General features: G+C 49.9%; 3 protein-coding genes across 13 annotated transcripts; 2 read left to right on the top strand and 1 right to left on the bottom strand.

Moving 5' to 3' along the window:
* Nucleotides 1-523: 523 nt before the first annotated feature.
* On the bottom strand, nt 524-11,968 carry WDR93 (WD repeat domain 93). 3 transcript variants are annotated; one of them, XM_027884941.1, is made up of 17 exons: nt 11,854-11,968; nt 11,116-11,427; nt 10,159-10,354; nt 9,441-9,505; nt 9,120-9,198; nt 8,131-8,261; nt 7,538-7,573; nt 6,564-6,651; nt 5,800-5,977; nt 5,551-5,621; nt 4,996-5,082; nt 4,543-4,674; nt 3,804-4,020; nt 3,061-3,121; nt 2,172-2,328; nt 1,867-2,041; nt 524-820 (listed from the first exon to the last, which is right to left on the bottom strand). In XM_027884941.1, the coding sequence occupies exons 2-17, from the start codon at nt 11,377-11,379 to the stop codon at nt 709-711; spliced, it is 2,049 nt and encodes a 682-aa protein (XP_027740742.1). In that variant the 5' UTR covers nt 11,380-11,427; nt 11,854-11,968; the 3' UTR covers nt 524-708. The 3 variants fall into 3 exon arrangements, with proteins under 3 accessions (XP_027740742.1, XP_027740743.1, XP_027740741.1); XM_027884942.1 differs by lacking the exon at nt 11,854-11,968 and adding an exon at nt 11,584-11,679; XM_027884940.1 differs by lacking the exon at nt 11,854-11,968 and having other exon boundaries at nt 11,116-11,687.
* A 113-nt stretch (nt 11,969-12,081) lies between these two features.
* Nucleotides 12,082-17,704, top strand: PEX11A (peroxisomal biogenesis factor 11 alpha). Its single transcript, XM_027884953.1, has 3 exons — nt 12,082-12,172; nt 12,849-12,964; nt 14,489-17,704. Exons 1-3 carry the CDS (start codon nt 12,117-12,119, stop codon nt 15,052-15,054), a joined length of 738 nt encoding a protein of 245 aa, XP_027740754.1. The 5' UTR covers nt 12,082-12,116; the 3' UTR covers nt 15,055-17,704.
* A 488-nt stretch (nt 17,705-18,192) lies between these two features.
* PLIN1 (perilipin 1) lies at nt 18,193-26,988 on the top strand. 9 transcript variants are annotated; one of them, XM_027884949.1, is made up of 11 exons: nt 18,193-18,435; nt 19,773-20,996; nt 21,641-21,731; nt 22,365-22,563; nt 22,691-22,773; nt 23,099-23,351; nt 23,528-23,826; nt 24,352-24,501; nt 25,199-25,432; nt 25,913-26,200; nt 26,747-26,988. In XM_027884949.1, the coding sequence occupies exons 3-11, from the start codon at nt 21,687-21,689 to the stop codon at nt 26,816-26,818; spliced, it is 1,623 nt and encodes a 540-aa protein (XP_027740750.1). In that variant the 5' UTR covers nt 18,193-18,435; nt 19,773-20,996; nt 21,641-21,686; the 3' UTR covers nt 26,819-26,988. The 9 variants fall into 9 exon arrangements, with proteins under 9 accessions (XP_027740750.1, XP_027740749.1, XP_027740752.1 ...); XM_027884951.1 differs by having other exon boundaries at nt 18,194-18,435; nt 23,528-23,595; nt 23,632-23,826; nt 25,913-26,988; XM_027884950.1 differs by having other exon boundaries at nt 18,194-18,435; nt 23,528-23,599; nt 23,636-23,826; nt 25,913-26,988.
* Nucleotides 26,989-27,077: the final 89 nt, after the last annotated feature.

The raw sequence follows: 27,077 nt of genomic DNA, 5'->3' as shown, positions 1-27,077 counted from the left end.
GGCCTTTGACCATTGTGCTGGTCATGTTCCTGGTCTGTCTTTGGCTCAGCACAGCCCTGCCTTCTCCGAAACCCGCAGCTTCTGTCCTGCTCTTTAGTGACATTCTTGGCCCTAACACCAGTTTTATCCTGAACTTAACCCAGAGAGCTTGTTTGCACATTTCCAGGCTGCAATTCCTAAGCAGTCTTATCCCAAAACTCCCTGCTTTGAAGTCAAAAGAAACAACTAAACTACAGAACAGCCCACGTCAGGCCTGTCACACTGCTGTGTCACTGCTGCTTAACACTGCTGTGCTCTGGGGGATGACACCTTCATGGCCAATTTGCTGCCTGCTTTGAAAGGACCAGGTCTCTCGTTAAGCACAAGGATGCTGCTGGCTGCCCATCTGGGAGGGAGCAGAAGATGAGACTCACTGGTGAGCCCCAGCGATACAAAGACAGAATACATAATACAAAAAATACAAATAATACAAAGAAGATACAAAGAGTCTGATAAAATGCCAGGCCTATGAAGAGCAAGAGACTTTTACTGAAGAAAAGGTTTTATTAAGGACCGTTGTTGTTACTATAACATACCATATTGCTCTGATGCTCCAGGTCTCTGAGTGAGTGATGATTTGAATAGAGTATCTGTCAAAACTTCAGTTCTGGATTGTGGGTCTACAGGACTGTGACAGAGCAGAGCCTGGCCATCAGGATGCAAGGCTGGCTACTGCTTCTTCTGTCCCTTCACTTTCTGTTTCTCCTTGTCCATGGCAGCTGCTTGCGTCTTCAGCCTACTCCAGTACTTGGGTTCCTCCAGTCCCAGTGGGCTCTGCTGCCTAATGAGGGGGAGAAAAGGGTGGTTAAAACAAAAACAATCCCTGACATTCCCCCGGTGCTCAGACAGCTCCCCCAGGGGTGCCTGGGGCTCACTACAAATTAAGCAGTTCTACTTCTTGTGTCCAAAAATTCTCAGTGCTTCCCTCACAACAATCAACGCTGAAGTTTACTGCTCTTGACAGCAATGACCTCTGAATTACCAGTTGCCTGTAACCTCTGTAGGCACAGAGGTCTCACTGCAGCTGTATTTGCACTGCTCTGGCTTCAGCTCTGGTGGCTGGTAACATACGAGTAATTTTTCTGCACTAATTAGCCAGACAACGCCACAGGATTCACCCTGGAGACAAGGAATTCGGGAAGGCTACCAGGTTGTGTGTGCTGTAAGGTCATACGTGCACCCACCTGTTACGTTTCAAATTGGAGAATTAAGGCGTAGTGAAAAGAAGATAAAAAATATTGACACGGATCTGGCTCCAAGTTTCCAAAGTGATTCAAGGCAAACAACCCCAAAAAGAGATGTCACAGTGCCATCTCGTGACAGCATCAATGCAATGCATCAGCTAAACTGCGAGCTCGGCCCGAGAGTGACGGTGGTCTCAAACCAAAGAACCTCCAGCACAAACCTACTTAAACATCAAATAAACCCGGGAATGGAGGGGAGGAGAGAGGTATAAAGAGATCCCAGCTTTGCCTGACTGTGTGATCAAAAGGAAGATGCAGACACTTGAGGATCATATTCCCTAACAAGCTTGCACAATCTGTGTTACAGAAAAGCACATTAGAACTAGCAAGCTCTGTCCACCTGGAAAGACAAGCCTGTCCCAGGCATTCTGACTTACAGCTGAATCTGTTCTAGGAAGGACAGAAGGGAGAAGAGGAAAGGTTCTGGAAGGCTGTCAGGAATTCAGCTTCCTGAATATCAACTTCACTCAGAATCAAATCTGTCACAGCACACAGAACAACCCAGAATCCAGATCCAGGGTGAGACTTGAGCTTTTGCAATAATGCAGGTGCACTTACCTCTCAGGTAGAAGGAGAAACTTACCTATCACGTAAGAAAATGTTACATCTCTCAAACCATGGCAGGCTCTGCAAGGATTTGAGAGGCAAATTTGGTTCCTTTGGGAAAGCCTCCTTCAGTGGATTGAAATCAAAAAGAAAGATGGTGCTGTGACTGGTTTTTCTCTGTGCCAATTCACTGTCCTGATGCTGCTTATCTCCTAGGCAGAAATGAGCACAGTGAGCTGCTGCATCAGAAGTCATCCGATAAGAACTATCAAGGATCAGGGCACAGCTGAATGCACCCAGTGATCGTGTATCTATGACCACTCCAAGGTCATAGACACACACCTCGAAGCAGCAAGCAGGAATTTACACTATCCACTGTGAACACTGGCTGCCAGGGGGATGCTACAGCATGAGAAGGTGGAATCCTGAAGCAGTAAACAGTCTGTGATGTGTCAGTGTTCATCAGGGACACTGTGCCATCCCAGCAGAAAATCAGGACCTGAAACAGCAAACTGACACTTAGAAATAGATGTAAAAGAAGTGAAAAACATTTCCTGCAAAGGACATGGAATGACATTCAGAACTTTGCATCTGCAACTATGATGCTGTTTTCTTTGCCTGACCCATAATCATATGGCCATAGCATTTCAAGAGCAGGTCATGCAGGGAACTTGGACTGAATTGCTGCAGGTTAGGATTGGAAAAGAGCACCAGGGCACATTAGAAATTAACTAGATCCAGCCTTTTGCATGACTGCTGTGGTGAGTGGTTTTAAACCTTGTCTTCCCCTTTCTGAGGCCACTTGAAAAGTCTGGCTGGACTTGTGTTTGTAACTTCCTCACCATGATGCCCCCTCATATTTGACCCTGGTGCTTGAAGCTTCATGGCTGAACCCTCTTCTCTTTCAGTCAGACCTGTCCATGTACAGAGGGCCTACAGTGCCTCTCACCTCAGTGGTCAACCAGAGGGCACAGGTGCAAGGGCATATTGAGCAATGGAAGAGAAACCCTTTGAGCATTACCAGCTACATATAGACCTATAACTGGTGCAGGCAGTCTTTATGCTAAAAATAGCTGGAGGCTGGGAAAAGATGTGAGGGCAGAACCATATCTGATTGCCCTGTTCTTTACCTTCTAGGCACCCAGTTACACTCATTACTGGCAACAAGATCCTACGTCAGCTGGACATTTGTTCTCAGCCAGTTCTCAAGAGATCTGGCAGTAATACTCACTGCACTGGGGAAGGCCAGGATGGGCACTACTGCACTGACAGTACAATTTGGATCTTCAGGCCTGTAAAAGAGAACAGGTTTGTGTTGCTGTTCCATATACCTGGCACATACTGAGAGGCTGTGATAATGACAATGGCAGTTTGTGGTACACTGGCTGGCGTAAAGTTCCAGCCAAGTCCCTTCCCTACAGAGACAAAGCCTGTCTCCTTCTGGGTAGGAACCCCTGAGGCCCATCCCTGTGCAAACCTGCCTAGGAACTACATTGTAGTTACAAATCTCCTGCCTGCCACAGAGGCGTGAATCCACAGTCTTCAGAGCAGCAGCTTCCCTTCTCCTCAAACCAAGGGGATAAGTGAACATAAAAATGATGGAAAGATGGCAAAAAAATGTTTATTCTGACTTTTATGGGGAAGTTACTCTGTTAAAGGCAGAAAAGAGAGGAAAAAATTCCCCTGGATACCTGACAGAGACACAGATAGTTCAACATCAGCTCTGGAGCTGTGCTACAAGTATTTGTGTTTTGGTGCACAGAAGAGCCAAGAAACACCTCTAATTCTGGCATAATCACTGAATTTTAGCACTAGCAAAACCACACTTGCCAATGACAGCAGCATGGCAGAGCCCTCTGGGTAAAAGCAACAGAAAGTTCTCTACTCTGCAGAAATCTGAGGCTCCCTGTTAGACCTGACCACTGTACCCAGGGCTTCTTTGGCTGCAGTGAGGTCTACCAGAGTCCACCTCACCTGTCTGCCAGGAGTGTGATGCTGGACTTCCCGGCCCTGGGTGCTTTCACCAAATAATAAGAGCTGTCTGTACATAGCACGAGAAGCTGCACAATGGGATAGACAGGACCTGTACCAGGACAAGGTGTGTCATCCCTGGCAGCTGCAGAACTCCGCAGGAAGTGGATACTGCGGATGAAACGTTCCTCTAGAATGGCAGTCACAGACAGTGGGAATCCTGAGGAAGGAAGAAAAAAGGAACTGGCAGTTTATCCAAGGAAAGCTTAGCTTGGACTGTGGCCTGCTCAGAGGAAGCAGCCACCAGAACAAGCTTGATGGCAGAAGAAGACTCTTCTGCCAGGAGAAACCCTGCATCATGGCAGGATGACACTGGCACCGATGGCAGCCTGAACTGTGATGCCACAACAGTCTCAAAGATGACCTGAGAGTGCAGTGGCAAAGCAGTGACTGTCACTGTCTCACAGCTTCAGGGCAAGACCATCGTCAGTCCTCCCTGCAGCAGTTCCAGGCCCTGCAGTGCCATGGATGGGAATGGCTCTACAAGGGCCAGGGCAGTCACACTGTGCTGGTAACTCCTGGCCAAGCATCTGATGAATTTCTGAATCCAAACTATTTACAGATTTGCTTGTAAACTAACTACTATCCACTTGTTCACACTAAGCCAGAGCCTCCGGCTCCTAGGGAAGGGAGTAATTTATCCACAGGGATCCCAGTACACAGTCCCAAAGGGCAAGCTCACCTAGGTGTTTATCCCAAATGGTTATTGTTGCATCTTCACCTGCCAGTGCCAGGTACCTGGAGCAGGAACTGACAGTCGAGCATGCAATCGGAGCTGCACATGGCCACACAACATCAGGTTTCAGATCAGAATCTAAACAGAACAACATGAAGAGACACAACTGTAAGAAGGTGCAGAGCATTCTCTCTCATGGTACTAGCATCCATTTTCCCAATAAAACATGCACCATTCCGCAGTCTCCTGCCAGAGTGGCTTCACTAAAAAGAGTGTCAGCCTGTGCAATACAGAGCCCCACAATCCAAATGCCAGCCCAACCCACAAGATATGAGTCAGCTCTCCTCCCCATTCCTCATTTCCCTGAATCACGAAGACCTGGCAGAGTGACAGCCACTGGCCACAGAACACTCCCACTTCCCACAGAGTGCTCTGCTAGAGAAAGCAAGACTTTCTTACCTACTTGCTCGTTGAGTGGATGGTTAAGTAAGTACAAGCAGAAATTGTGGTTTCCATCCCAATGCACACCAATGCCAGCTGGAACATCTGGTACAGAGAAGGGGACAATAAGAAGAGAAGGAGACTGGGGGCAAAGAAAGGAACAATCCAAGACAACGAAACATCATTAAAAAGCTCTCATGGTTCCCCTGATAGAAGCTCTACTCACACAGAAACTAAACCAGATAACCTCTCCCTTTCTTTTTTATTTTTATCTTGCCTATGTGCCTCCTTTTTTGGAGGGCTTTTTTGGGGGGGTTTCCTGGGGGGTGGGAGGGTTGGTTGGGGGTTTTTGGAGGTGTAGGAAAGTTGTAGGCTTTTTTTTCAAACTATGAAGATAAGTTTTTTCTTACTCCATGATGCTAACTGACTAATAAGTCTTAGGGCTGACAGTTTATGTCCTTGGAGGTGGAATTTATAGTGAACTCAAGCCAGACCCACTGAGCTCTAAGTGGAGCCCAGTGTCATGAAACAATGTGCTTCATGGATTAACAGCTTTTTGCCCATTTGGATTACCTGGTTGTATTTCCATATCAGGTCCCACCTGTAGGACCTGGCTAGGCAGAAGGAAATGAAAGGTAGCATGTCTGAAAAAAATAAGAAGAAATATATGTAAAAGAAAGGCTTTTATAAGAGCACAGCACTGTGACAAGACCTAAAATGTTTGCAGCCCCCTGCCATGAGGACTTGGGATGAAGGAGGCAAAGATAAGTGCCTTGTGTTGATGACTCATGGACTGAAATCCCGGTTGGTGCTCCCCCTCACCTGGGAATCTCCTCTTTGATCACACCCTCAGCCTCCAGATACTCCCGGTATGTGCTACGGAAGATTGCTTCCTGCAGCTCCCACTGGAAATCCTTGATCAGGTGGTTGTACCCCAAGCCAAGCATGCTGCCATCATCCACTTCCTTCAAGCCATCCAAAGGGCTTTCAAAACTACTGCCTGGATTGAGAACACAAAGGGAAAAGGCACAACCCTGAAGGAGCAGACACCATGGAGGAGTTTTGACAATCCCTCCTTTGGGGTGGCATTGTCTTGAAGCAGGACACTGCATCTTCTGCGGGAATTTCCATATCACTAGTCCATTTTCCAGTATTTGAAGGTAGGGATGAGGGCAAGACTTCTGAGGACCCTGCTCACCTTGCCTTTCTGTGGCATTCTCCCAGCATAAAGTCTGTTCCCTGCACATCCTCAGTATTTTCCTATAAATCCAGAGTGATGAACTAGGGGTGCTGTCAGGGTCCAGGAAGCAACCTCCACCCTCCACCCCAATGACACTGAAGCAAAGGGTGTATGACACCCACTTTGAGACACACTGAAGTATTTCATGCTGACAAGGATGACATGTGAGATGGCCCGGTAGGAAGCAACTCCCACTACAGGATTACACGTAACCAGAAAGACAAGCCAGGAAGGGACCATGGAGCATGTTACTGGAATTTTCTGACCTGTTCTATATTTATAAGGGCCATGATTCCTTTGGCACCTGAAACAGGCTGCAGGTTGCACATACAGAATGAGTTCTGACCTGTAATAGGTTCAGGTGGCTTCACTGTCAGCAGCAGCACCGGGAGATCCAGCATTGGATCAGATTGGTTTGCAGACACTGGAGAGTCCTGCAACAGAAAAGTGTTGAGGACTTCATTGTGCACTACACTGATGAGTTTTCAGCTATTCATGTAAATCAAATGCTTCCTAAAGAATGTGTATGCAAAGGTTGGCTAGCACTGCTTAGGAGATACTGGGTTTAGGCTCATTTTTCAGGCCAAAACACAGAAGGGTCACTACTTTCTCAAAAACAGGAGACAACATTACAAAGGATGTCCTGTCCAGACTCCTGGTTTTGTGCCATGTCTGAATTATTCTTGTTGCAGCACAGGCCTGTGAGTCACAGCAATGCTCAGAAAATAAAGGAGGGGAAAAAAAGAAAGAAAAAAAAAAGGAAAATAAGCAGGACTAAAGGTTGAGGGGTGCTGCTGAAGATAAGAACCAGATTTTACTTCATAGAACCCAGTATTGGAAAAGGTGACTTATATGCTTGTCTGGAAACAGAATATTGTAACAGGGGACCAGTACTGGAATGTGCCCACCACCACCAGCCCACATACATTTACACCTGACTGAACAGAAAAGGTCTGGCTAAATAATCAACCATGTCTGGGAAGGACAGGGCATGAACTTGGGTAGTTTACATAGAATCAGCAAAGAGGGACTGCCTGGGTGTTTGCTTTTGGCTCTGCTAAGTTAAGGGGGATGTTTGCCCTAAAGACAGGGCTGAGAAGAAGCTCCCTCTTAAATGTCCAGGAAAGTCTTTGCTGAAGGAAGAGGAAACAGTTAGGATGCAGGTATCACAGAGGGTTAGCTGGAAGTGCTGGTCAGGACATGCCTGTGTGTTGAGACGTGAAATCTAGCAGGGTGAAAGTGATAGAGGGGAGGGTTATGTCCTGACTCAGCATTTAAAATTCCCCGTAACAGCTAGGGATAGTCACTGAGGCCAGTTACCATCTCTGCAGAACTGTCTCCATGCAGTTCCTGAGTCCTCTGCCCAAGAACCAGAGGTGACAGTGGTTCCTGTACACAGGCAGAGACTCTGACCTGCTCAGGTGGGTGAGGTCGTGACCCTCCCAGGCTCCTCATGTAGGTGGTCTAAAATACAAACCCTGTCTCAGGGCCAGACTCCCAGTGGAGGCATCCTGCCTGATTCCCACTCCTCATCACATTCCCCCAGTAACATAAGAGTGAAGCCCTGTGGGAATACCCTTACACAGGGCCCTCTCCAATGGGGCAATACTGCTGGGAAATCAGCTGCCAGTTTCAGGGAGGGGCAGCAGGAACACCAAGCCTGGGACCAAGGGAATCTCTTTGGAAAGCCTGTGTCTGAAGAGTAAACACGTCCCAGTAACACAAAGGCTTTATGAAATGTGGGATGGGCAGCTGTAGCAGTTGTAGAGACACACACACACCATCCCCTTGGGCCAACAGACTTGCTCAGCCTGTATCTTGCTGTCACTGTCTGCAGCAGCAAGGTTTGGGGAAAGACTTGGGGGCAAAAGGGTGTAAGGGAAAATAGCACAGTGGGAGATGGAACTGTTTTGTACCACAGATGTGCAGCTTGGCCTCCTCTCAATGCAAGCCAGCCCTTCTGCAGCTCCTGGGTTCTTTTCCATCTCCCTCAGCCAGGAATCCTTAGGCAATTGGTAGATCTCCAGCCAAGCTTTTGTGCTGTCTGCATTGGGAAACCATGTTGAGCAATTAGAAATGAGGAGAAAAGGTCTTTCAAGCAAGCAGCCTTGGTTATCTTGTATTTTTTGAATATAAAGTCTCTGAACTCCATGCAGCCCACCTCTCCTCCCACTAAGGCCTGACACACTTGACTGAGACTGATATCTCAGCCTCCAGCTCAAGTCCTCGAGGTCCCACACCCACCAAAGAAATTCCATGAAGCTACTCAGTCAAGAATTTGACCTGTAGCCTCTCAATACCAGAGTAGAAAGTAGAAAGTGAGACATGGTCTCACATTAGTTCTCTGTGGATGCTACATATCTTATACTCAGCATGTCTACAGGCAGATTCCACCAACCATGGGTCCAGAAAACCTGCCTGCAGTGGATTCACTAAGACAACTGCCACGAAAAAGAAGAAGAATGTTGTAGCAAGGAGTTTCTTGTTGAGTTTTTTGAAATTCTCTATGCTGTCTGGCTTACGTCTACATAGAAAATTCTTCAGGTCTACCTATTCCCAGTGTAAAAGTGAGCCATGGCAAAACAGAGGAAGAACTGAGTTTGGGACTCCTGGAGAAAAGGGGGAAATTGCTTTTCACTGAGCCTTCTGGGAGCTGGGAACTGCACTGACCAGTTCCAGACAGCTCACTTTTAGGATCAGTCGTGGTCTCCACCAACGCTTTTGGAGAAGACAGGGAGTGGTAGGAGCAGCTCTCTAAGCTGGAGGAGGGACTGGGAGTGTTATAACAGGATCCCTGTGTACCCAGAACACTTGCAGCATTTTAAAAGCATTGCTGCTGGCCTCTCTGCTGTGTGACAGAACACAGCAGTTGTCACCCAACACATCGTGTTTCTGCACTTGCCTTGCAGCAGGACTCCTGCGTAATCACCGCCCGGGGACAGCACCACCTCCACACAAGTGCTTCTCTTGCTGATATCCTCCTGCCAAAGGAAAACAGGCTGGCATTAAAGCAGGATCACTGATTCAGAGAGCTTCACGGCCTTACACAGCTTTCAACAGGCTGAAGGCCAGGCAGATTGTTGGAAGAAGGGGTGTAAATATTGGGCAGCACTCTTGGAGTGCTGCTTCCTGTGGCAGAAATTCCTGATGGCAATTAGTACTCATCATGATTGATTACTTATCAGTCTGTGCCCAGGGTCTATGGGATTAACTCAGTACTTACCACTTCATTTAGGGCTTTAATGAGCAGGAAGCTTTCCTTATGGAAGCAGAAGAGCCAGACAAGCCCTGGAATAGAAATACAGAAGTAGCAAGAGGAGAGGGAGAAAAGTGAACAGATGGTAGGTATAGTTTTGGGAGATGGCTGTTACAACATGTGCAGGAGAGTGAACAGGACTACATTTTTTTTCCTGGGGTCAAGGAACAATGTCCCACTGTTTCCAGCACTAAACTTTTGCTGGTTTCCTTATGCCAGCACCAGCAAACATTTGATTGTGCATGGAGATGGATAAGCCAGTTTGAAAAGTATCTCCACCAGAACTGATGGGTTTCAGATGAACCAACAAACTAATCTCTTTCCCACAGGGAAATTACAGGTGCAGAAACAGTCATGGGCAGGAGGTCATACCAAGCAGTGGCTCTTTCTGTCCAGTCCAAGGTGTTCCTAAAATTTACTGTGCTTCACCCTCAGCTCTGCACCTGCCTCTCCTGCTCCAGAGAGGACACCAAACCCACACCCTCTGCTAATCACAAGGCCCTAGGGACACTGTCACCCTACAACCTGATAGGTATCTAACACCCTCTTTGCAGGACCTTCTAGGAAACCTGTCAGCCACACTGATGTTCCTGCTGATTTAGCACTCTTCCATAATGCAGCTGCCAATTCAGCTCCAGAGCACAGTTATCCCCAGCCAGGGCAAGGAAATCTATGTCACACTAACCCATTTCATCCACGGCAAGCAGGACGTGGCTCTCGTTCCCCAAATCAGAGGCATGGAGGGCACAGATCTCTGTCTTGACTGCATCCCAAGCACAGATTTCCTTACAGTCACACGTGCTGAAGGCAGCCAGACCCACAGACAGACCAACAAAGATGTATTTTCCAGACACTGCAAGGCAATTGGCTCTTCCAGTCACCTATCAAGAGAGGGAAAACATGAGTGTAGTACCTGACTGCCTTCCCAGAGGATGATACATCAGCCATACTAACAATATACTCACGGCCTTTCACCGACACAAAATGATGATTTATTCCACAAGGGAAAAATTTTGACATGTGCTTTCATGAGAAGAGCAGGGGAGCATCAGAGAGCAGGCTCTCATCTCTGTTTTGTCTTGGGAATGAGAAGGTTTGTTCCCACCTTTCCCCTTTCCGTAAACAGCAGAGGCTTTAAAGGCCAAGAGCTCAGAAGCACTCAGCCTTCCCACTGCTAACATAGAGCTGTGCTGAACCCCTCCGGGCAGTCACAGAAAACCAGCAGGCACCAGTGTATCCTCCTGGATTCTCCACATAATGATGGAGAAGGCAGCACTGCCCTTCTGCTCACAGTACTCCCATTGGAGTATTCACAACAGCACAGAGCTGAGCTTGCCCACTTCTGTGCTACTGGCTAATTACCTTTTCCTCAGCAGACAAGGGTGGAGCCAGCCTGGGAAGCACAAGGTGAATTTAGTGTTTAATATCGGCTTCTCTCTTTTCAAAGAGGTGTGATAGATGAGTGGGAAGCAGAACCTGCCAGACAAGCTTAGAAGCTGCAGGCTTTTAAAGAGAACCAGTGAGATGGTGGTGGATTCAGAGGAAGGTAATGAACAGAAGAACGTAAAATCAACTGAAGGAATATTCTTTAGGAAAGCTGCTATGGTGGTTGATGCTGTCTCTGCTGTGGGGGGCTCTGTACCTGGAACTCAGCTGTAGGAGAGCATTTTGTGGGCTGGACCTTCCGTTTTTGTGCTTCTCGGAGCATCTCCCTTCTCTCAATGATTTCCATAGCACTCTCAAAGACCTGCATGACCAGCTTGCTGATCATCCTGAAGGGCTGAGGCAACACATCACGCTTCTGATCAGGATCCTGCAGGAAGAAATCTTCCTTGTCATCCTTCGGCCAGTCCTTTGCAGATGGTGGGGGAATCTCCAGGGGATGCCTCCGGATATTCGCAGCCATGGCTCTGCCCTTCCAGGTGCAAAGCACACCACATATGCAAGGATCACCCTGGGTGCAGAAGAGTGAAGAGTCCTGCAATATCTACTTTAATGAGGTAATGGGGGAAAAGATGATTAATGATCTTTAAGGGGGAGCTCCTTTCAGCATTGGCAGTCGTAGCAACCCTGTTCTGTACAGCTCGTTCCTGCCTGTATCCCCTGTTACCCAGGGGTTTTGTCCTGCTCTGGGAATATCAGCCACGCAGGAATCTGCAAGCTGCCTGCAGGGGAAAAGGGAGCCTAAAAGACTTCAGCACGAGTTTGTAAACTTAATAAATATAAATAAATATTTATAAATATTTGTAAATATTTATAAACTTAATAAATATTTGTAAACTTAATAGACTTATTCGGCCTGGGGGAAAAAAAAAAAAAACACGACAATTAACTTGGAAGAACTTGGAAGAACTTGGAAGACCAGATGTTTCGGCCTGACCTCGGAGCGCGGCCGGGGGCCGAGGGTCCGGGCCGTGCTCCTCCAGCTCTCCCGGCGTTATTCGCCGGCGCTTCCCGGGCGGGGGAAGCCTTTGGCGGTGACACCGCCCCGGCCCCGCTGTTGACGGTCGCCGTGGTAACGGCGCTTCGCTGCCACGGCCCGGCCGGGAACGCGGCCCCGCAGCCCCCGCGTTCCGCTGGCGGGGCGGAGCTGGGGAGCTGAGGGCGGAGCGGCCGTGGCCCCCGCTCAGTCCCAGCCGTGCCATGGAGGGGTTTGTGGACTTCACCAACCGCTGCCAGGGCCGCGACCATCTCTTCCGGTGAGTGCGGGCACAGGCGGCCTTCCCTTGCCCCCCCCCGGCTCGGGCAGGCCCCGGCCCCGCGCCCGTTCCGCCCCTCGGGTCGGGCTTTGAGCTCGGGCATGAAGCTTCGCTCTGTCCAGTTCTGGGCTCCTCAGTACGAGAGACAAGGAGCTGCTGGAGAGGGTCCGGCGGAGGCCGCAAAGGTGGTGAGGGGCACAGAGCATCCCTGTTCTGAGGAGAGGCTGAGGGAGCTGGGCCTGGTTAGTCTGGAGAAGACTGAGGGCGGATCTCATTAATGCATGGAAATATGTCAAAGGGGATGGTGTCGGACTCTTTTCGGTAGTGCCCAGCAACAGGACGAGGAGCAAAGGCCATAAGCTAAAGCACAAGAAGTTTCACCTCACCATGAGGAAAAATTTATTTCAATTGAGGGTGGCAGAGCACTGGAACAGCTGGAGTCTCTCTGGAGTCTCTCTGAGGTCTCTCTGGAGACATTCCAAACCCACGTGGACACGTTCCTCTGTCACCTGCTCTAAGTGACCCTGCCTGGCAGGGGGGTTGGACTGGGTGATCTCCAGAGGTCCCTTCCAACCTTAAATCTGTGATTCTGTGGAATAAACCCGCCCTGCTGCTGCCATGCCATGATTGTCCATGTCTCACCTGTGTCCCCTTCTCCTCATTTTTTCCCTTCCAGAGCCACTCAGTACACATGCATGTTGCTTAGCTATTTAATAGAGAATAAGGCCGATAAAAAGAAGCTGGTAATGAAACTCAAGCAGTTGGAATCTAGCATGAGCTCTGGCCGGAAAAGTAAGTACCTGCTGTCTAGAGGGATAAAACCTTCTTTACTTGCTCCTTCCAGCAAAACAGCTCCTGGCCTTGTGTTTTCTGTAATTAGCAGCAAAACTCTTTTAGTGCATTTACAAAATTGTCAGCAGGCTTTCTCTCTGCCATAGCTTGCCAGGCTGGGTATGGCCAAATAGACACTTATTTTTTCCTCAGCCTCCTCTCCAATTGGGCAATCAGAATTATTGCTGGAAGAACGAGAGGAATAGATGTTAACAGTCAGTTGTTGCTGCAGAGTTTGAGTTGTCATCTCTGTTCAAGGACAGACCAGAGTGACAAGGCAAGGCTGGCTCACTGTGTGCTCATTAGTCCTTCCAGCTGATGGGCTGAGACAACCCAGAGTTAAAAATCATCATCCCAATAAAATCAGCTCTGAAGGAGCATCCTTCAATATGGCTTTATATATATATATATTTTTATATATATCCTACCTCACATATTAATTTTCTCTAGCATTTATACTCTACTAAATCACCTACTCTCCATGCTTTCCTCACACTCTGTTTGCATCACTCCATTCTGTGTCACGGCTGTGTCCACGATGGTTACGCTGTTGCTGTAGTTGTATCACTTGCTTTCGGGCTGATCTTACACCTACTTACCAGTTGCTCAATTCTGGAACAGCTGCAACGCATGAAGCAAATATTCTAATTTAATGTGTTGCCATAGGTTTGTTTATTGTTCCAGTGAGCTCCAGAGTATGGCACTTTCTAGTGGAGAGGCCAGCTGGTTTATCAAGAGAGCCATAATTCTCTTGCTTCTTCTAAACAAATCACTAATAGACATCAGGCCTAAACTCAGGGCTCTGGTAGTTCCACCAAGCTCGGGTGCTGCCAACACCTGTCACTGTGACAGTGCAACAGGGTACAGAAAGTGTTTTGCTTAATATTGCATTAACATTCATGAGGAAATGCCACAGATGAAATCAGGTATGCCATATACTGTAGCTTGAAATGGAATATACTGTTCCACACAGTTTGCAGAGAACTGTGGGTCCCTCTGACAAATTCATGGGAGGGATTTGTGCTCGGCATGTGAATTGCCAGCTTTCATAAGTGCTTAGGAAAGCTGAAGCTCATGGTTGCAATAAGATTAATGCAGCAACATCTCGTGTCCACAGAGTTAGGTGAAATCCAGTGAAATGTCCAGCTGAAATTAGAGGCTCTATTTGTGTCCCCTTGTTGCTGACAGTGACTCCTGCAGAGCCGAGGGTGACGCTGGTCCAGACGCCACCCAGGCTCTGAGAACAGCATGGCAGGAGGGACTGCAAGTCCTGCCTATTGACAAAATATGTGTGTAGGTCTTGGGCTGGTGATGTTCACACGGAATTAAGATGTTTACACCCCATTCCTCACTAATGCCAGCAAGTACTTAAGCATACAAACACCTAAAGCCCTCCAAGTTTTTTTAAAGCACATGTGGACAGTGACAGGCCGCGCTGTCCTGCGTAAGGCCGGGCCATGCTAACCTTTGTGGGGTTTCTTGCAGTGTTCAGACTGGGCAACATGGTGCACGCCTTGGTGGCAGCCAGGAAAACTGCAGAGCTGCCACATGTGGTTCCTCGTTTCTGCCTCACGGCCTCCAACCTGACCCGTGCCCTGTACTTCGTGTGTGACACCGTGCTCTGGGTGAGGAGTGTTGGGCTCCAGCCTGACATCGACAAGCTCAAGTGGAGGAATTGGGCTAGCAAGTGCTACTACTACTCAGTCCTGCTGAATCTAGCCAGGGACTGGTATGAAATCTCCTGGAGGCTGGAACAAGCTGCACAGGAAGAAAAGGCAAAGGAGAAATCCTGCTGGTACAAACACAATGAGGAGCTAAACTGTGTGAAATGTGATGGTTTGCGCAGTTTTCTCCTCCTGCTCTTTCAGATCCTGAAAAGAAATCCTCCTTTGCTGCTGGACTTGGTGAAGAACCTCTGTGATCTCTCAGGCCCCTTAGATACGCTGGGAATCTACAAGACCAACCCAGGAGTGATTGGTTTCTGCGGTGTCCTCTCCTCCGTGGTGGGGATCCTCACATTAGCAAGCCCACATCTGAAGCTTAAACAGTGACATAAAAGGAGCTGCATAGTACGAGGCTGCAGCTTTGATCCTCTGATAGATTTTTATCTTCATGGGGCACTTTCAAATGAACCTGTCTAACAATAACCTTGAGATTAATTCTGTCCTTTGAATAAGTGAATTCTACCCTTTTTTCTTCCCTGTGCCTTTGCAGATGAGTTTGGTCCCATTACACACTCCCTAATGGAGTGGAGATAGGAAAAGGCAGAGTAATATTTCACCAGCAGAAACAGGACTTGGAACACGGCTTCTAGATAAGAAATATTCCTTTATTTTAATACAGGGTTGTGAAATAGCTTCATAGGCAACTGCCATAGGTATATGACTGATGACTAATCATGTTTACACTGGAAAGCTGCAATTCACTAATCCAAGATTCCTACAGTCAGGTTGTCTGTACTGGGCTCAGGCAAGTTAGGAGCTGCAGTTAAAATGGCCTGAAGTCAAGGGTGAGTGTTTTGATGGGTTTGGCCTGATGGATCCTGTTTCCTGCAGGCAGTGGTCTGGGTGCAGTGTGATGGTAACTGAAGAGTGGTATGATCTGACCTTCGATGATCTCTGTGGTGTGCACGGGTGGTGCTGGAGCTGTGGTCTAGTGAGTGCCAACTCGCGTCCCAAGAAATCAGCACTTTCTTCTTTTCCTTTGATACTGTGAGCCAAGGACCGTTGGCCAGTGACTCTGACTCCTCCAGCTGAGGGTTCTGGTGAAGGACAACACATGGAGAAGCTCATTTGATTGTTGGTGATGCCGTGATTTGTAGGGAACTGGGTTTCCAAAACTGTGAATCTGACACCACTCATGAACACTAAACCTCCCATTACACATGCACCTTAACTCCCAAACCACTGTGACTGCAAGTGCAACAATTTTCCATTATCACATTGTGATAAGGAGCTTGTTTTGCAGTTTTAATTTTACATGAAAAATTCCAGTATAATAAGGAGTTTGGAACCTGCAGTTAAGGAGAGAAGCCTGGCTCAGAGCTAGTTGAGTCAGACAGACTGCAAAGGTGTGTTTCTAATTGTGTAAGCTTCCAAAGGGAAAGGAATGGAGCTGGTCATGATAATATCAGAAAAGCTTCTCACTGAATTTGGGCATTTATGGTTTAGATTTTCCTATCTAGTCCTTCCTATCCTCCCTGCTCATGACCACAAGATTTCTTGTGTGTTTCCTTGCTGGCTGAATGGGTTTTACCATTTGAAAATGCCGTATATTTGCCCTGAAACTGCATTATTGTTCATCACTGACCTCACTGGGAATAATTAGGTTAAAAGAGAAATGCTGTGTCCAGCTGTCTAACATGGCATGCAGTCTTTGCTGCTCCTGACTTTGCAGAGTACCACATTGGACACAATCTGAGAAAAAAATGCACATTAAATAGGAGATAAAATTAACATTTTTCTTCATCAGAGTTAGGCCTGTGTGTTCTGCTACTTTCTGGTGTAAGAACTCCTTGCTTAATTTTTCAGGAGATGTGAACAGAGACTACTCTTACATGGACCAAAGTGTTCTCTTATTATTTCTGATGCTATCTGAAAACAGAAATTAAAAGGTGCTGGTCTCCTTTATTAAAAGGCAAAGGTTATGGAATTAAGTAGGCAGGTAAGGCAATGCCCCAGTTTACCTTAAGTCATTGTGACTGGGCTTTCTTCCAGTTTTAATACGAAGTGTTAGCGTGCCAATGAAGTGTTTGAAAAGAAAGAAGTTGCTGGGCAGGATAATTAAGTGTTCTTGAAGACCAGATGTGGCCTGCAGCAGCTCTTCTTTTTAATATGGAAATGAATAGCATTAAAAGTAGAGCATACTGGCAGTTCAGGCCATAGGAGCATTGTGCATGGGATATATTGTATTCGAGGGCTTCATCTCCTTTATAACAATGGAATTTTTTTTGTTTCATTCTCCATTTGCCTTTGATCTCCTGGCAGTGTGGAGCTCATCCCTCCCTTAGTCAGATTTGATCATTATTCCAGTGTGTAGCAACTCCTGGAAGGAAGGAAGGAAGAGAAGTCTTTATGATCTGACAGTGGAGGTTTGGCCACCTTTTGTCTACAAAATTCCATTTTCTTGCAAAAAAAAAAAAAATGTTTTGAATCCCACCCAGGTGAGCTCCTGGATGCAAAATACTTCATGAAATACTTTCCCTGGTGTGTGAACTGCTTTCCCTTTCTCTCTTGTACTTTGCAGGGAAAGGGAAAGGCACTGATATAGTGATGTAGTCCCTGTGCCCTGCAGAGAAGGGTGGGGTTTTCCCTGTGCAGGCAAGCACTGTGCAAAGCCACGAGCCAGGCTTTGGTGTTTCTCCTGTAGGGACTGGCATGGATTAGCAAGTACAGCCTTAATGTGGGAGATGGGGAGGTGAGTTTTCAGTCTATCTGAGCCTTACCTGTCCCATTCTACATGATGCAGGCTGGAACATACAGGAGTAGCTCTGTTTACTGGATGTTAAGCACTAATATTTGCCTTCTGCTCCCCAGCTGGAGGCCGGTGATTTAAGGTACCTGAAGGTGACTGAAATCATAGAATCATGATCATATGGAGAAAATCCTTTTAGTGCCTTTTTTTGTACCTGTTTCTAATACAGCAGTTGAAATAAGGACAAGATGTTTGAACACAAGCAATAAACTACAATGAGTGTTGAGACCATATCTGTGTGTGTAACTTGGTGATATAAAGATATGCTGAAGGAGGGAGGATTCCTCCCACCTCTGAATTTTATGGTGATACTGTTCAAGAGGCATTGCCTATGGTTGGGTTCTAGAGCTGTCCTGCAGTAGGCAAGTGGCAGCCAGACTCATCTGGCTAATTTACAATCCCCATTTCAGCTGCAAAAATATGACTATCAGATAAAACTGCATCTGTGGAATGCCCTGAAGCAAGGTGACATTTTGGGAATTGCCATCACCTGCCCTTGGGTACCAGCAGTGAGGGTTGGAACCTTGTGCCCAGCGCAGGTACAGCTATGGTGAAAAGAAAGAATGCACCTTCATTTTCAGTATCTTATAAACAGCCTTTCATTTGGATGGTCATAATTTAATGACAAATGCCAGTCCAGAGCAGGGAGCAAAGGGTAACATCTCCAGCAGAGATGGCAAGGGATGGAGCCAGGATAACCATTAAACTGAGTTTATTGTTAGCTCCTATCCCCTGTAGAGAACTTGGAAGCTCCAAAATGTCAGCTCCTGAACAATGTATAAAGCATTGCATTCAGCAATGTTTTAGCAAGAGTTTCCTTCTGGATTAGTGGCCTTTTACACATTTTGTAATGGAAACAGTTAGCAGGAGAGTGGTCATCTTCTGCTTACAGACAAGGCCTTCCTAGTGTTAACACCGTGCTTGGCATGATATTTCAAAAAATTCCCAAGGATTCCCAGGTGAGTGGCAAGAACGATCAAAGGTTAAAACCCAACAATTCCAGGGAGACCCCAAATGAACCAGTTCTGTAGAGGAAGAGTGACTGGGGGAGGGTGTGTGAGGTCTTCAAGTATCTAAAAGGTTTTCTGCCAGGAGAAAGGCAATAATTTTGTCTCTAAATCCATACAGGAGGTAATGTGATTATATTGCAGCAAAGAATTAAATCACACTTAATTTTTGAACTGCAAGTTAAATAAAACTCTAAATAGATTGCCCTGGAAAGCAGTGCTTAAAAAGAAGCTGGACAGGCATCTGTCAGCAGTGGTTATGGGGTTGCTGATCCTGCATGGAAATGGAGTTACCTCTCCAGCCCCCTCCCAGAGCAAAGTGTAAAGAAGCCTTGCTGGACTTTAAGGGTCTGTCTCACCCCCTCACTGTGGTATGTTAATGGTACAGAGCAGACTGCAGAGGCAAGGGTGTGAAACTGCTTCCCTGCACCCCACAGATCCAGTGAACTCTAAATGTTGCCTCCAGGGGCACAGGAAGTATTTCTGGTGTGAGCTGGAGCGGTGGGGTGGTGGAGACCGTGGTACCTTTGCATTGCAGAGCCTGGGACTGGCACAGCCTTTGCCCCAGAGGAAGGGGAGGGGATCAATGAAGGCATTAGTAAGGCAAAGGCTGTGTTTTCAGTTGATCCTGACTCCAGCCAAGGCAGAGAGGAGATTGGCATGCCCCCTGCACTTTGAGCCGGGCCAGCAGGGCTGGAAAAAGTCTCAGTGCCAAGTGAGCAAACTTTTGAGCAGGCTGGTGCCCTTTGTCCCACTGTCTGTAGGGCAGGGACTCACCCCAGCACCGAGCTGGAGGCAGCCCAGCACATTCATGTGCCTCTGTACGCAGCCAGCAAGGCAGCCCTGCAAGCTTTGCACAGCCCCAGGCTGGAAGCAAACTCTGGGCTCTTTGGGAAGAAAGGGGGGTATTTTCCTCCCGTGTGTGGCTTTCCCATGTCCCTGGGAAGTCTCCCACCCCTATGTACAGGCAGCGCAGTCCGGAGCAGGGAACCATGGAGTCATGTTTGGTTCACACCTCTGTGTCCTGCACAGGGCTAGTGGGAAGCTGCAGGTATTCTGAGCCACGTGCCAAAGGTCTTCCGGCCTCACTCCGAGTGGTCCACGACACACAGCAGCCCCATGTTAGCAGGCTGCCTGGATCACTCTGACCCCCTTGGTTATTGCCTTGTCCTCTGGCACTTGTCCTCTTTGTTGTCCTTGTCTGATCAGTGTGGCTCATCCTTGGTCTCCGAAGTCAATAACCAAGACCTGGTATAGCTCCGTGCAGGTGAAGTCTTTTCTTATTCCAGTCAGTACCACAAATGGATTTGTTAATGATGGAGTGAGTCATCAATGTGCCTCCCGTGCAGCGAGGCCATGGAAGAGCAGCATTTTAGTTGCTGGCAGGTCAAGGAGGGCAGTTGTTCCTCTATGAAGCTTTTGTGAGCCCACATTTGGGAAACTGTGTCGTACTTTGGACCCACCAGCACAGGAGAGATCTTGACTAGAGTCCAGCAGAGGATCAGTTATTGAAAGGATAAGACATTTAGAGGCATGGAGCACATGCTGTACCAGCACTGACTGGAGCACAAACTGCTCCAGAAGTGCACAGAGCAAAGGTAGAAGATGGCAGGCACCAACTGCAAGAGAGAAAATTCCATCTGGACATAAGGAAAAGCTAGTTTACTGTTAATATAGTTAGCATAAGTAAGTCCCAGAGAGATAGAAATCTTGTCCTTGGAGATTTTCAGTACTGAAGAAGATCTTAAGCAGCCTGATCTACCTTTAGGGGTAGCCCTACTTTTGAGTAAGAGCTAAGGTAACCTCCAGAGATCATTTCCAACTTGATTTTTTACTCCATTTCTGTATAGTCCAAATGCCTAGAGCTTTCCTAATGCAGTGTCTGCCCTGACCCTCAGCTAAAAACCTCCTCACCAAGATGAATGAATCCTCTTAGAAACTGCAGACGTGGCCAAACTAGATGGATGTGTCCCCTACATCTGCCTTCTGCTCTTTATACTCAATAGGATCTCCTGGGGGGAAACTACATTCTTGGTCTGTGTTAGGTTTCCCTGCAGGGGATAATATCCTGGTCCACCATGGAGCAAAACAGGGGCTACAGAAAAGCAGGAAGGTTTTAATATCTTGTGAAACTCTGCCTGACTCTTCACCTTCTCCCTGTCTGCTCATGATCTGTTGCTTTTGAGCTGGTTAAATCCAAAGGCAGCTTCCTCTCATCTCCTCAGGAGTGGTGTTAAATCCCCGTGCATCCCAGCTGTACCACAGGCTGGGCAGGGAAGACGACAAAGGGGATTTTCTGCCGTCATCTGTTCCCAATTACGGTGGCTTCAGGGAACTCTTTGGCCAGTTTCCACCACAGTCTGTCACCTCCCAAACCCACGCAACTGGGAGGTGGGGCCTCGTGGTGGTGGTAGTGGCCAGAGCACAGAGCATCACCCTCAGAGGACCGGGGTGAAGGAACAGTGCGGTCACCAACCTCTGCTCCTGCTCTCCTGGAAACGGGCTGCCCCTCGGTGAGTAGCCTGTGCCCACAGCTTCAGTGGGACTGGGGGATGAAAGCAGGGATCACTCACTCTTTTTAAAAGATTTCCAGAATTTCATCTGCTGTTAAGAAAAGGGAGCCTGTGCTAGGGCTGGGAGCTGGAGCTGTGCTTTTGGCTGTCACCAACCAGGAGCGGTGGAGGGAGATGTTTTGCAGTGCTTTTGTCCCCTGCATCAAGTTGGAGCTGCACAGGAGCAGGCACTGGCATTACAAACAGCAGATGTATGAGGAAGGGATGCTGATCTCAGCTGGACATCTCACCACATCCCTACCCACAGCTCCTCTCTCTGCTCTTCCTCAGCCTGAGTCTATTCTCATGCACATCTGTCAGCACCCTGGTTACTCTGACTTTGCTTTGCCAATGCCCTTTGTCCTGCCTGTACTGTAACTACTGCCAACTAGGTCCTTCTCAGCTCCTTTTGTGCATCTTTAGGTGTTAGGACACACTAGCAGGGGAGGGCTGTGTGAAGGCATTGGTTTTACAGCTTAACTGGTAAAAAGTCAGGCATTGGGCAATGTGACATCCACTGCACCCGTGGGACATGTGTGTCTCAGCCCAGCCTGGAGGGATGCAGGACTGAGGGGGGAAGCCTGAGCACAGCCCCGCCTTCGCAGTGGGGTCTGCGGCTCCCAACTTTGCTTTGCAGGTGGATGCGCCACGATGACAGTGAAGAAGAGTCAGACTCTGCAGAATGGAAGTGCCAAGGTGGGTGCAGGAAGAGGGAGAGAGGAGAGGGCAGAAGTGTGCCAAGGGGGCCAGGTAGCACATACCAGCTCTGCCAGGTGAACAGCAGTCAAATCCCACACTGTCCCACATGTCACTGTGTCTGTATGGGTCTGTACCTGCAATAGTATAGAGCACCACTGAAGGGAAATAATAAATCTTTTTACTTGAAATTAAAGAGTTCAGATTCCAAAAGGTTAACGCTGAGCTGATGTGAGCCCTGGGTGACAGCTGCCAGCAATGCCTGTCCTTCATCCATGGCCACACTGTAGCCCCAAACCTCCACCAGACATGGAGATTTCCACCAGGGTGGAAAGCCAGAGGGACCACCCAGACAGTTGGGCCTGGGAGATGGGAGGACTAGGGACTGTCGCCCCTCTGACACTGCCTGTTATGTCCCTGCTCCTTCAGTGGCAGCAGCTAGCCTGCTTGTCCATGGCTGTGTCTTACAGGACATAGCTAGGAGACCCTCAATGGGGTTTGAGAAATGGCCTTCTTCAGTGCAAGCCGAGGTCCCCTGTGCTCACTGAAACACATCAAATGCCACCAGAGTGTGGACGATGGGGCATTCCTCATGGAAAGGCTGTTGGTAACTGATACCCATCTGCTGTGCAGGAGAACGTGCTGCAGAGGGTCCTGCAGCTGCCAGTGGTGAGCTCAACCTGTGAGAGCCTCCAGCGGACCTACACCAGCACCAAAGAGGCCCACCCTCTGATGGCCTCGGTGTGTGAGGTGTACGAGAGGGGCGTGCAGGGCGCCGGGGCCCTGGCCATGTGGGGTATGGAGCCCGTGGTGCGCAAGCTGGAGCCACAGTGTGAGTGCCAGTGCCGGGGGGCACAGCAGGGGTGCCCACCAAAGCCTCCCTTGGTGGGACAGTGCTGGCACGAGCATGTGCCTGGGCAGCCTGGGTGCTTTTCTTACCGTGCTTTTGCCCGAGGTAGTCGCTGTGGCCAACAACCTGGCTTGCCGGGGCTTGGACCACCTGGAGGAGAAGATCCCTGCCCTGCAGTACCCTGTTGACAAGGTAAGTCACAGGCAGGGCCATCTGGGACCCTCAGTCCCACTGCAGAGCCCACAGCGCATCTTCTCTGGTCTTGTTTCTGGATGGTGAGGGGCTCCAGGGTGGAAAACAAAGCAGCCACTGTAAGTGAAGGCTCCCAGATACAGGTCCAAAATGTCCTGTGTCCCATCCCTGCCAGCTACTTCCAGCCCAGGCTGAAGAGAGCTGCTATGCCCCTCTCAGAGCTGTTTACTGGCATGGCTATGGCTGGGGTCCCTGCGGTCCCTCCAGCTGTCCCGTGCCACCCCAAGCTCACCAATAGGGCTGTTCTCCACCTCTCTGCTGGCAGCTTGCATCTGAACTGAAGGACACCATCTCCTGCCCCCTCCAAAGTGCCAAAAGCACCATTGGCAGCTCCATGGATAAGATCATAGAGCTGGCAGCAGAAGGCTACGAGGCCACTAAGAACACGGTGGAAACAACGGCAAAGTACACAAGGAAGAACTCGGTGACCCAGATGGCAGCTGCGGGGGTCGACACGGCCCTGGGAGGGCTGGAGAAGCTGATGGAGTACCTGCTGCCAGAGGAGGATGAAGAAGCAGGTAGTCCTGATGCCTAAATCCCCTCTGAGGGTGTCTGGTGACGGCTGGTTTGGCGGCTCCTCACTTGTGGGGTGCATGGGGCAGGAGGTAGCCCCTGGATTTTGGTGTAGGGCTGCCTAGGAGGGTTGTCCCATCAGTTTCCACAATTCTCCTGCCTGTGCTTTTCTGCCTTTTAGATCAGAAGCCCCAAAAGAAACATCAGTCAACAGCAAAGGTCTCCCAGCAGCAAGCAAGCACTGCCAGCACTGCCAGCACTGCCAGCACTGCCAGTGCTCCCAGTGCTCCCAGTGCTCCCAGTGCTCCCAGTGCTCCCAGCACACCCAGTGCACCCAGCACTCCCAGTTCTCCCAGCACCCTGGGCCGGATTGGTGCCTTGGTTAGCACTGTCTCCCACCGTGCGTACCAGCAAACCACCCAAAGTCTCCAGCGTGTCAAAACCAAAGGGCAGGAGCTGGCCACCTGGATCCCCATTGTGGTGAGTGCCAAAACCCACCTGCTGGGTTCCTGATCCCCCATACCCTCTTTTGGGCTGATTTTCACACGAGACATTGCAGGCAGCTTGGAGCAAATCCAAGCACAGAGTATGTTTCTCCTGCTCAGCAGGACAAGGTGGGGCCATTGGTTCCTGCGTGATGTTCACACACAATCATGTACCACATCAGTGGGACAAGTTATTTTTAGCAGATTCCCAGTGTATAATTGTTGATTTATGGCATTGCCATAACATCCTTCCTAAAGAAAAGAGCCCCTGCAGAGACCCAGAGGGGATGGGGAGAAGGAGGCCCCTCTCCCACCCTGTGCTGCAGTGGGAACCCCGTCCCTGTCCTGTCCCAAAATCCCAGAGCTCCCGTCTGCCCTCGGTGTTTCTCCCCGGGTGCACAAATGAACTCCCTGCACCTGTGCACCCCAAGGCCCCTGTAAAATCCTCAGGCTAAGCGGGATGGAGTGACTGGGACCTGCCAGCTCCCTCTGAGAGATGGCTTTTTTGCTGCTCTTCCAGGGCAGCCTGGCCAAGCCGAGCGTACCCGCGGCGCCACCAGCCCGCACTGATGGGCAGAGCAGCACGGGTGGCTGGCTGAGCCGGCGGCAGAGCAAGGCACCGGAGCAGAAGCAGGAGAAGGCGGGGAAGAAAGACGGCAACCAAAGCAAGGTATGGAGAAAAGGAGGGCAGTGAGCTAGGGATGCCCCAAAACATCCTCCTACCCATGGACCATGCCAGCATGGGGGCTGCTTGCCCCGTAACCTTGTGGACCAGACCCCCATCCCTGATGAACCCTGAACTGCAGCTTGGAGGAGATGAGCTGGGGGCTTTGGCAGGGGAGCAGCCCCAGCAGTCCTCTTCCCTGATTCCCCAAAGCTGAGGGCTGAGGGCAGCCTCTGTGCCAGGCAGGGTGACCCTGGCTTGTATGTTCAGTTCTCCTTTGGAGCTGTGGGGTGTCAGCACAGAGCTCACAACTGAGCCCCAGAACACTCCTGAAACCGGCCCCCCTGCCACGGACCCAGCAGCAAGGGGTGGTGTGAGCCGGTGGGGCTGGGAACAGTCTCCGGCATCGGCTCCGCTGGGACGTGGGGACGGGAAGCGGCAGGTTGGGGTCACTGCCCTTCGCCTCTGCCTGCAGCGGAAGCACAGCCTGGAGCAGAGGGTCCCCGGGGGCCTGGAGCGGGGGGGAGCTGGCGGGGACGAGGAGCGACCCTGCTGCAAAGGGCTGCAGTGGCTCCTACAGAGCTGAAAGCACTCAGTCTCTGAGCTGGGAAGGGGAAGGGAAGCCCAGGGCCACCCCGTCCTGCCCAAAGGGGCCAGTGGGGAAGGGGCCAGGATCAAGAGCTGAGCTGGTTTCTCTTGGCAGACAGGGGAGGACCCCGGGCTGGTGAGCAGCGTGGCTCACAACCTGCAAAACGCCTGCGCCTCCAGCATCTCCACCGTGAGAAAGGTGCCAGCTGTGGCCTGGGATGCAGCAGAGGGGTTGATCCTCTTCACCCCCCGCAGGCTGTCCAGGGCCATGGAAACAGTGGATGCTCTCGGGGGGACCCTCGTCAGTGCCCCTAAGCATCTGCTGGGCACCCTGTACAGCTTCGTGCCGGTGAGTTTGTCCTGTTCCTCTCCAGCAAACCCCATTTCGCCCAGCCTCCTCCCATGAGCATCTCATAGCTCCAGGCAATGTCAGGAGTTACCAGAGTGGGGAGATGGGGTGCTGTGAGGACACCTCAGTCCCACCCTCCTCCTTAAGCATCCCCCAAGCTGTGGCAGTGAGTTCCCCAATAGAAACAACAGGATGGACAGTGGTGTCACCTTCACACAGTTCATTTCCAAGCCAGGGTGTGACCACACATTTCTGGGAAGGTGCAAGTTCAGGTTGAGACTGTATGTCCCCTCTCCTTTACCTCACCCTGTTGCTCCCCTGGGATCATTTCTCCACCACAGCTGCTCAGGGGTTGCCCCTCCGGGGGCAAACTGGTTTATCTTGAGGTTCTCCCAGTTTAGGATGGGGGACTGTGTAGCACAGGTAGAACAGAGTTGGCAGGTGGGTACAGCCTGGCTGGGTCCTCACCCCACCTCTCAGCTCCGCAGGCAGTCAGTGAAGGAAGCGGAGGCACCCAAGGGCAGCAAGTCTGAGCCGGAGAAGACAGAGGAGAAGGAAGAGAAGGAGGACACCAAGGCTGCTGCCCCCTCTGCTGAGGAGAAATCCCAGCTGAGAGGTGACTGGCGGATGTACCGTGGCCATCACCCTCTCTCCTTCCTGGGGCTTGAGGACCCCCTCTTCCTGCGGCACAACTACTACCGCAGCCCTGCCTTCGAGCCCGAGTACCCCTTCCCACGGAAATCCGCCTTCTCCCCCTACAACAGGCGGGTGAGTGAGGGCTCCTACCGCTTCAGCCCCGAGTCCATGTACAGCCGGGCTTACTACAGCAACCTCTACACTCCTGTCTTCAAGAAAGACTGAGCCAGTGGGGAGAACAAGCACATCCCAGGCCCCCTCTAATCCCCCCACAGCACGCTTTGCCCAGGCCCCTGCCAGCTGCCCACACACACCCCTGTACCAGGACAGGAGCTTAAAGTGGTAGACAGGCCATGGGATGTCTTATTCCGAAGTGCATCAAGGTCAGGGTGAGGTAATAAAGACAAACAAAAGCCCTGCGGCTGGGAGGAGAAGGTAGGGGGAGGTGGGACCAGAGAGGAGCAGTGAGGTAAAGGAGGTGTGGAAAGAGTGGTGAGATCAGAAAAGAGGAAAAGAGACCAGCCAGGGCTAGCACTGGGTTAGCCTGGTTCCTGCTGAGCAGATAGCATGGACTTAGATGGGCTTCACATTGAGAGAGCAGGGAGAACAGCAAAGCCATCAAACATCACCATCACAAGCCTGGTTCCCCATCCTTCCTGCCTCCATCTCCCCTTGCAGGCCCCATCCCTGGCCACAGATTGCTCCTCCATGGAGGGGCTGAAGATCCCCACCGACCAGCAGGATTCATGAGTAGGAAAGCCCAGGGCACCTCCCTCCCAGATTTTGATGGGATAGATGGTGGGGTCAGGAAAATGACTGATGAAAACAGATGGAGCTCCTGGAGCCCCTCTCGCACAGGATCGCCTGGCTTCCCACAACACCATTTTGTATTCACTGCAATAATAAATCTTCCCACTTGCCGCTCAACCCTGTCTGCTCAGCTGCTTTATGGGAGTGAGACACCAAACCAATGGAACAGAGTGGAGTGAGACCCCCAAACCAGGGCCAA

The sequence above is a fragment of the Empidonax traillii genome, unplaced genomic scaffold (genome assembly GCF_003031625.1).
Source record: "Empidonax traillii isolate 1590-97213 ecotype Southwest subspecies unplaced genomic scaffold, ASM303162v1 scaffold158:size1480230, whole genome shotgun sequence".
Lineage (NCBI taxonomy): Eukaryota > Metazoa > Chordata > Aves > Passeriformes > Tyrannidae > Empidonax > Empidonax traillii.
This window is presented reverse-complemented; position numbering and strand designations above follow the sequence as displayed.

What these genes read in the sequence shown, in the direction of transcription:
- PLIN1 (XM_027884948.1), top strand. Translation starts at nt 21,687, where the DNA reads ATGACAGTGAAGAAGAGTCAGACTCTGCAGAATGGAAGTGCCAAG. An exon ending in AGAGGAGGATGAAGAAGCAG is followed by an intron (nt 23,352 to 23,527) that starts GTAGTCCTGATG and finishes TCTGCCTTTTAG; the next exon opens with ATCAGAAGCCCCAAAAGAAA. An exon ending in CCCTGTACAGCTTCGTGCCG is followed by an intron (nt 25,433 to 25,912) that starts GTGAGTTTGTCC and finishes CCCACCTCTCAG; the next exon opens with CTCCGCAGGCAGTCAGTGAA.
- PEX11A (XM_027884953.1), top strand. Translation starts at nt 12,117, where the DNA reads ATGGAGGGGTTTGTGGACTTCACCAACCGCTGCCAGGGCCGCGACCAT. An exon ending in GGCCGCGACCATCTCTTCCG is followed by an intron (nt 12,173 to 12,848) that starts GTGAGTGCGGGC and finishes TTTCCCTTCCAG; the next exon opens with AGCCACTCAGTACACATGCA. An exon ending in CATGAGCTCTGGCCGGAAAA is followed by an intron (nt 12,965 to 14,488) that starts GTAAGTACCTGC and finishes GGTTTCTTGCAG; the next exon opens with TGTTCAGACTGGGCAACATG.
- WDR93 (XM_027884941.1), bottom strand. Translation starts at nt 11,379, where the DNA reads ATGGCTGCGAATATCCGGAGGCATCCCCTGGAGATTCCCCCACCATCT. An exon ending in ATCACACTCCTGGCAGACAG is followed by an intron (nt 3,122 to 3,803) that starts GTGAGGTGGACT and finishes TCTCTTTTACAG; the next exon opens with GCCTGAAGATCCAAATTGTA. An exon ending in TTCCTGCTTGCTGCTTCGAG is followed by an intron (nt 2,042 to 2,171) that starts GTGTGTGTCTAT and finishes ATTTCTGCCTAG; the next exon opens with GAGATAAGCAGCATCAGGAC.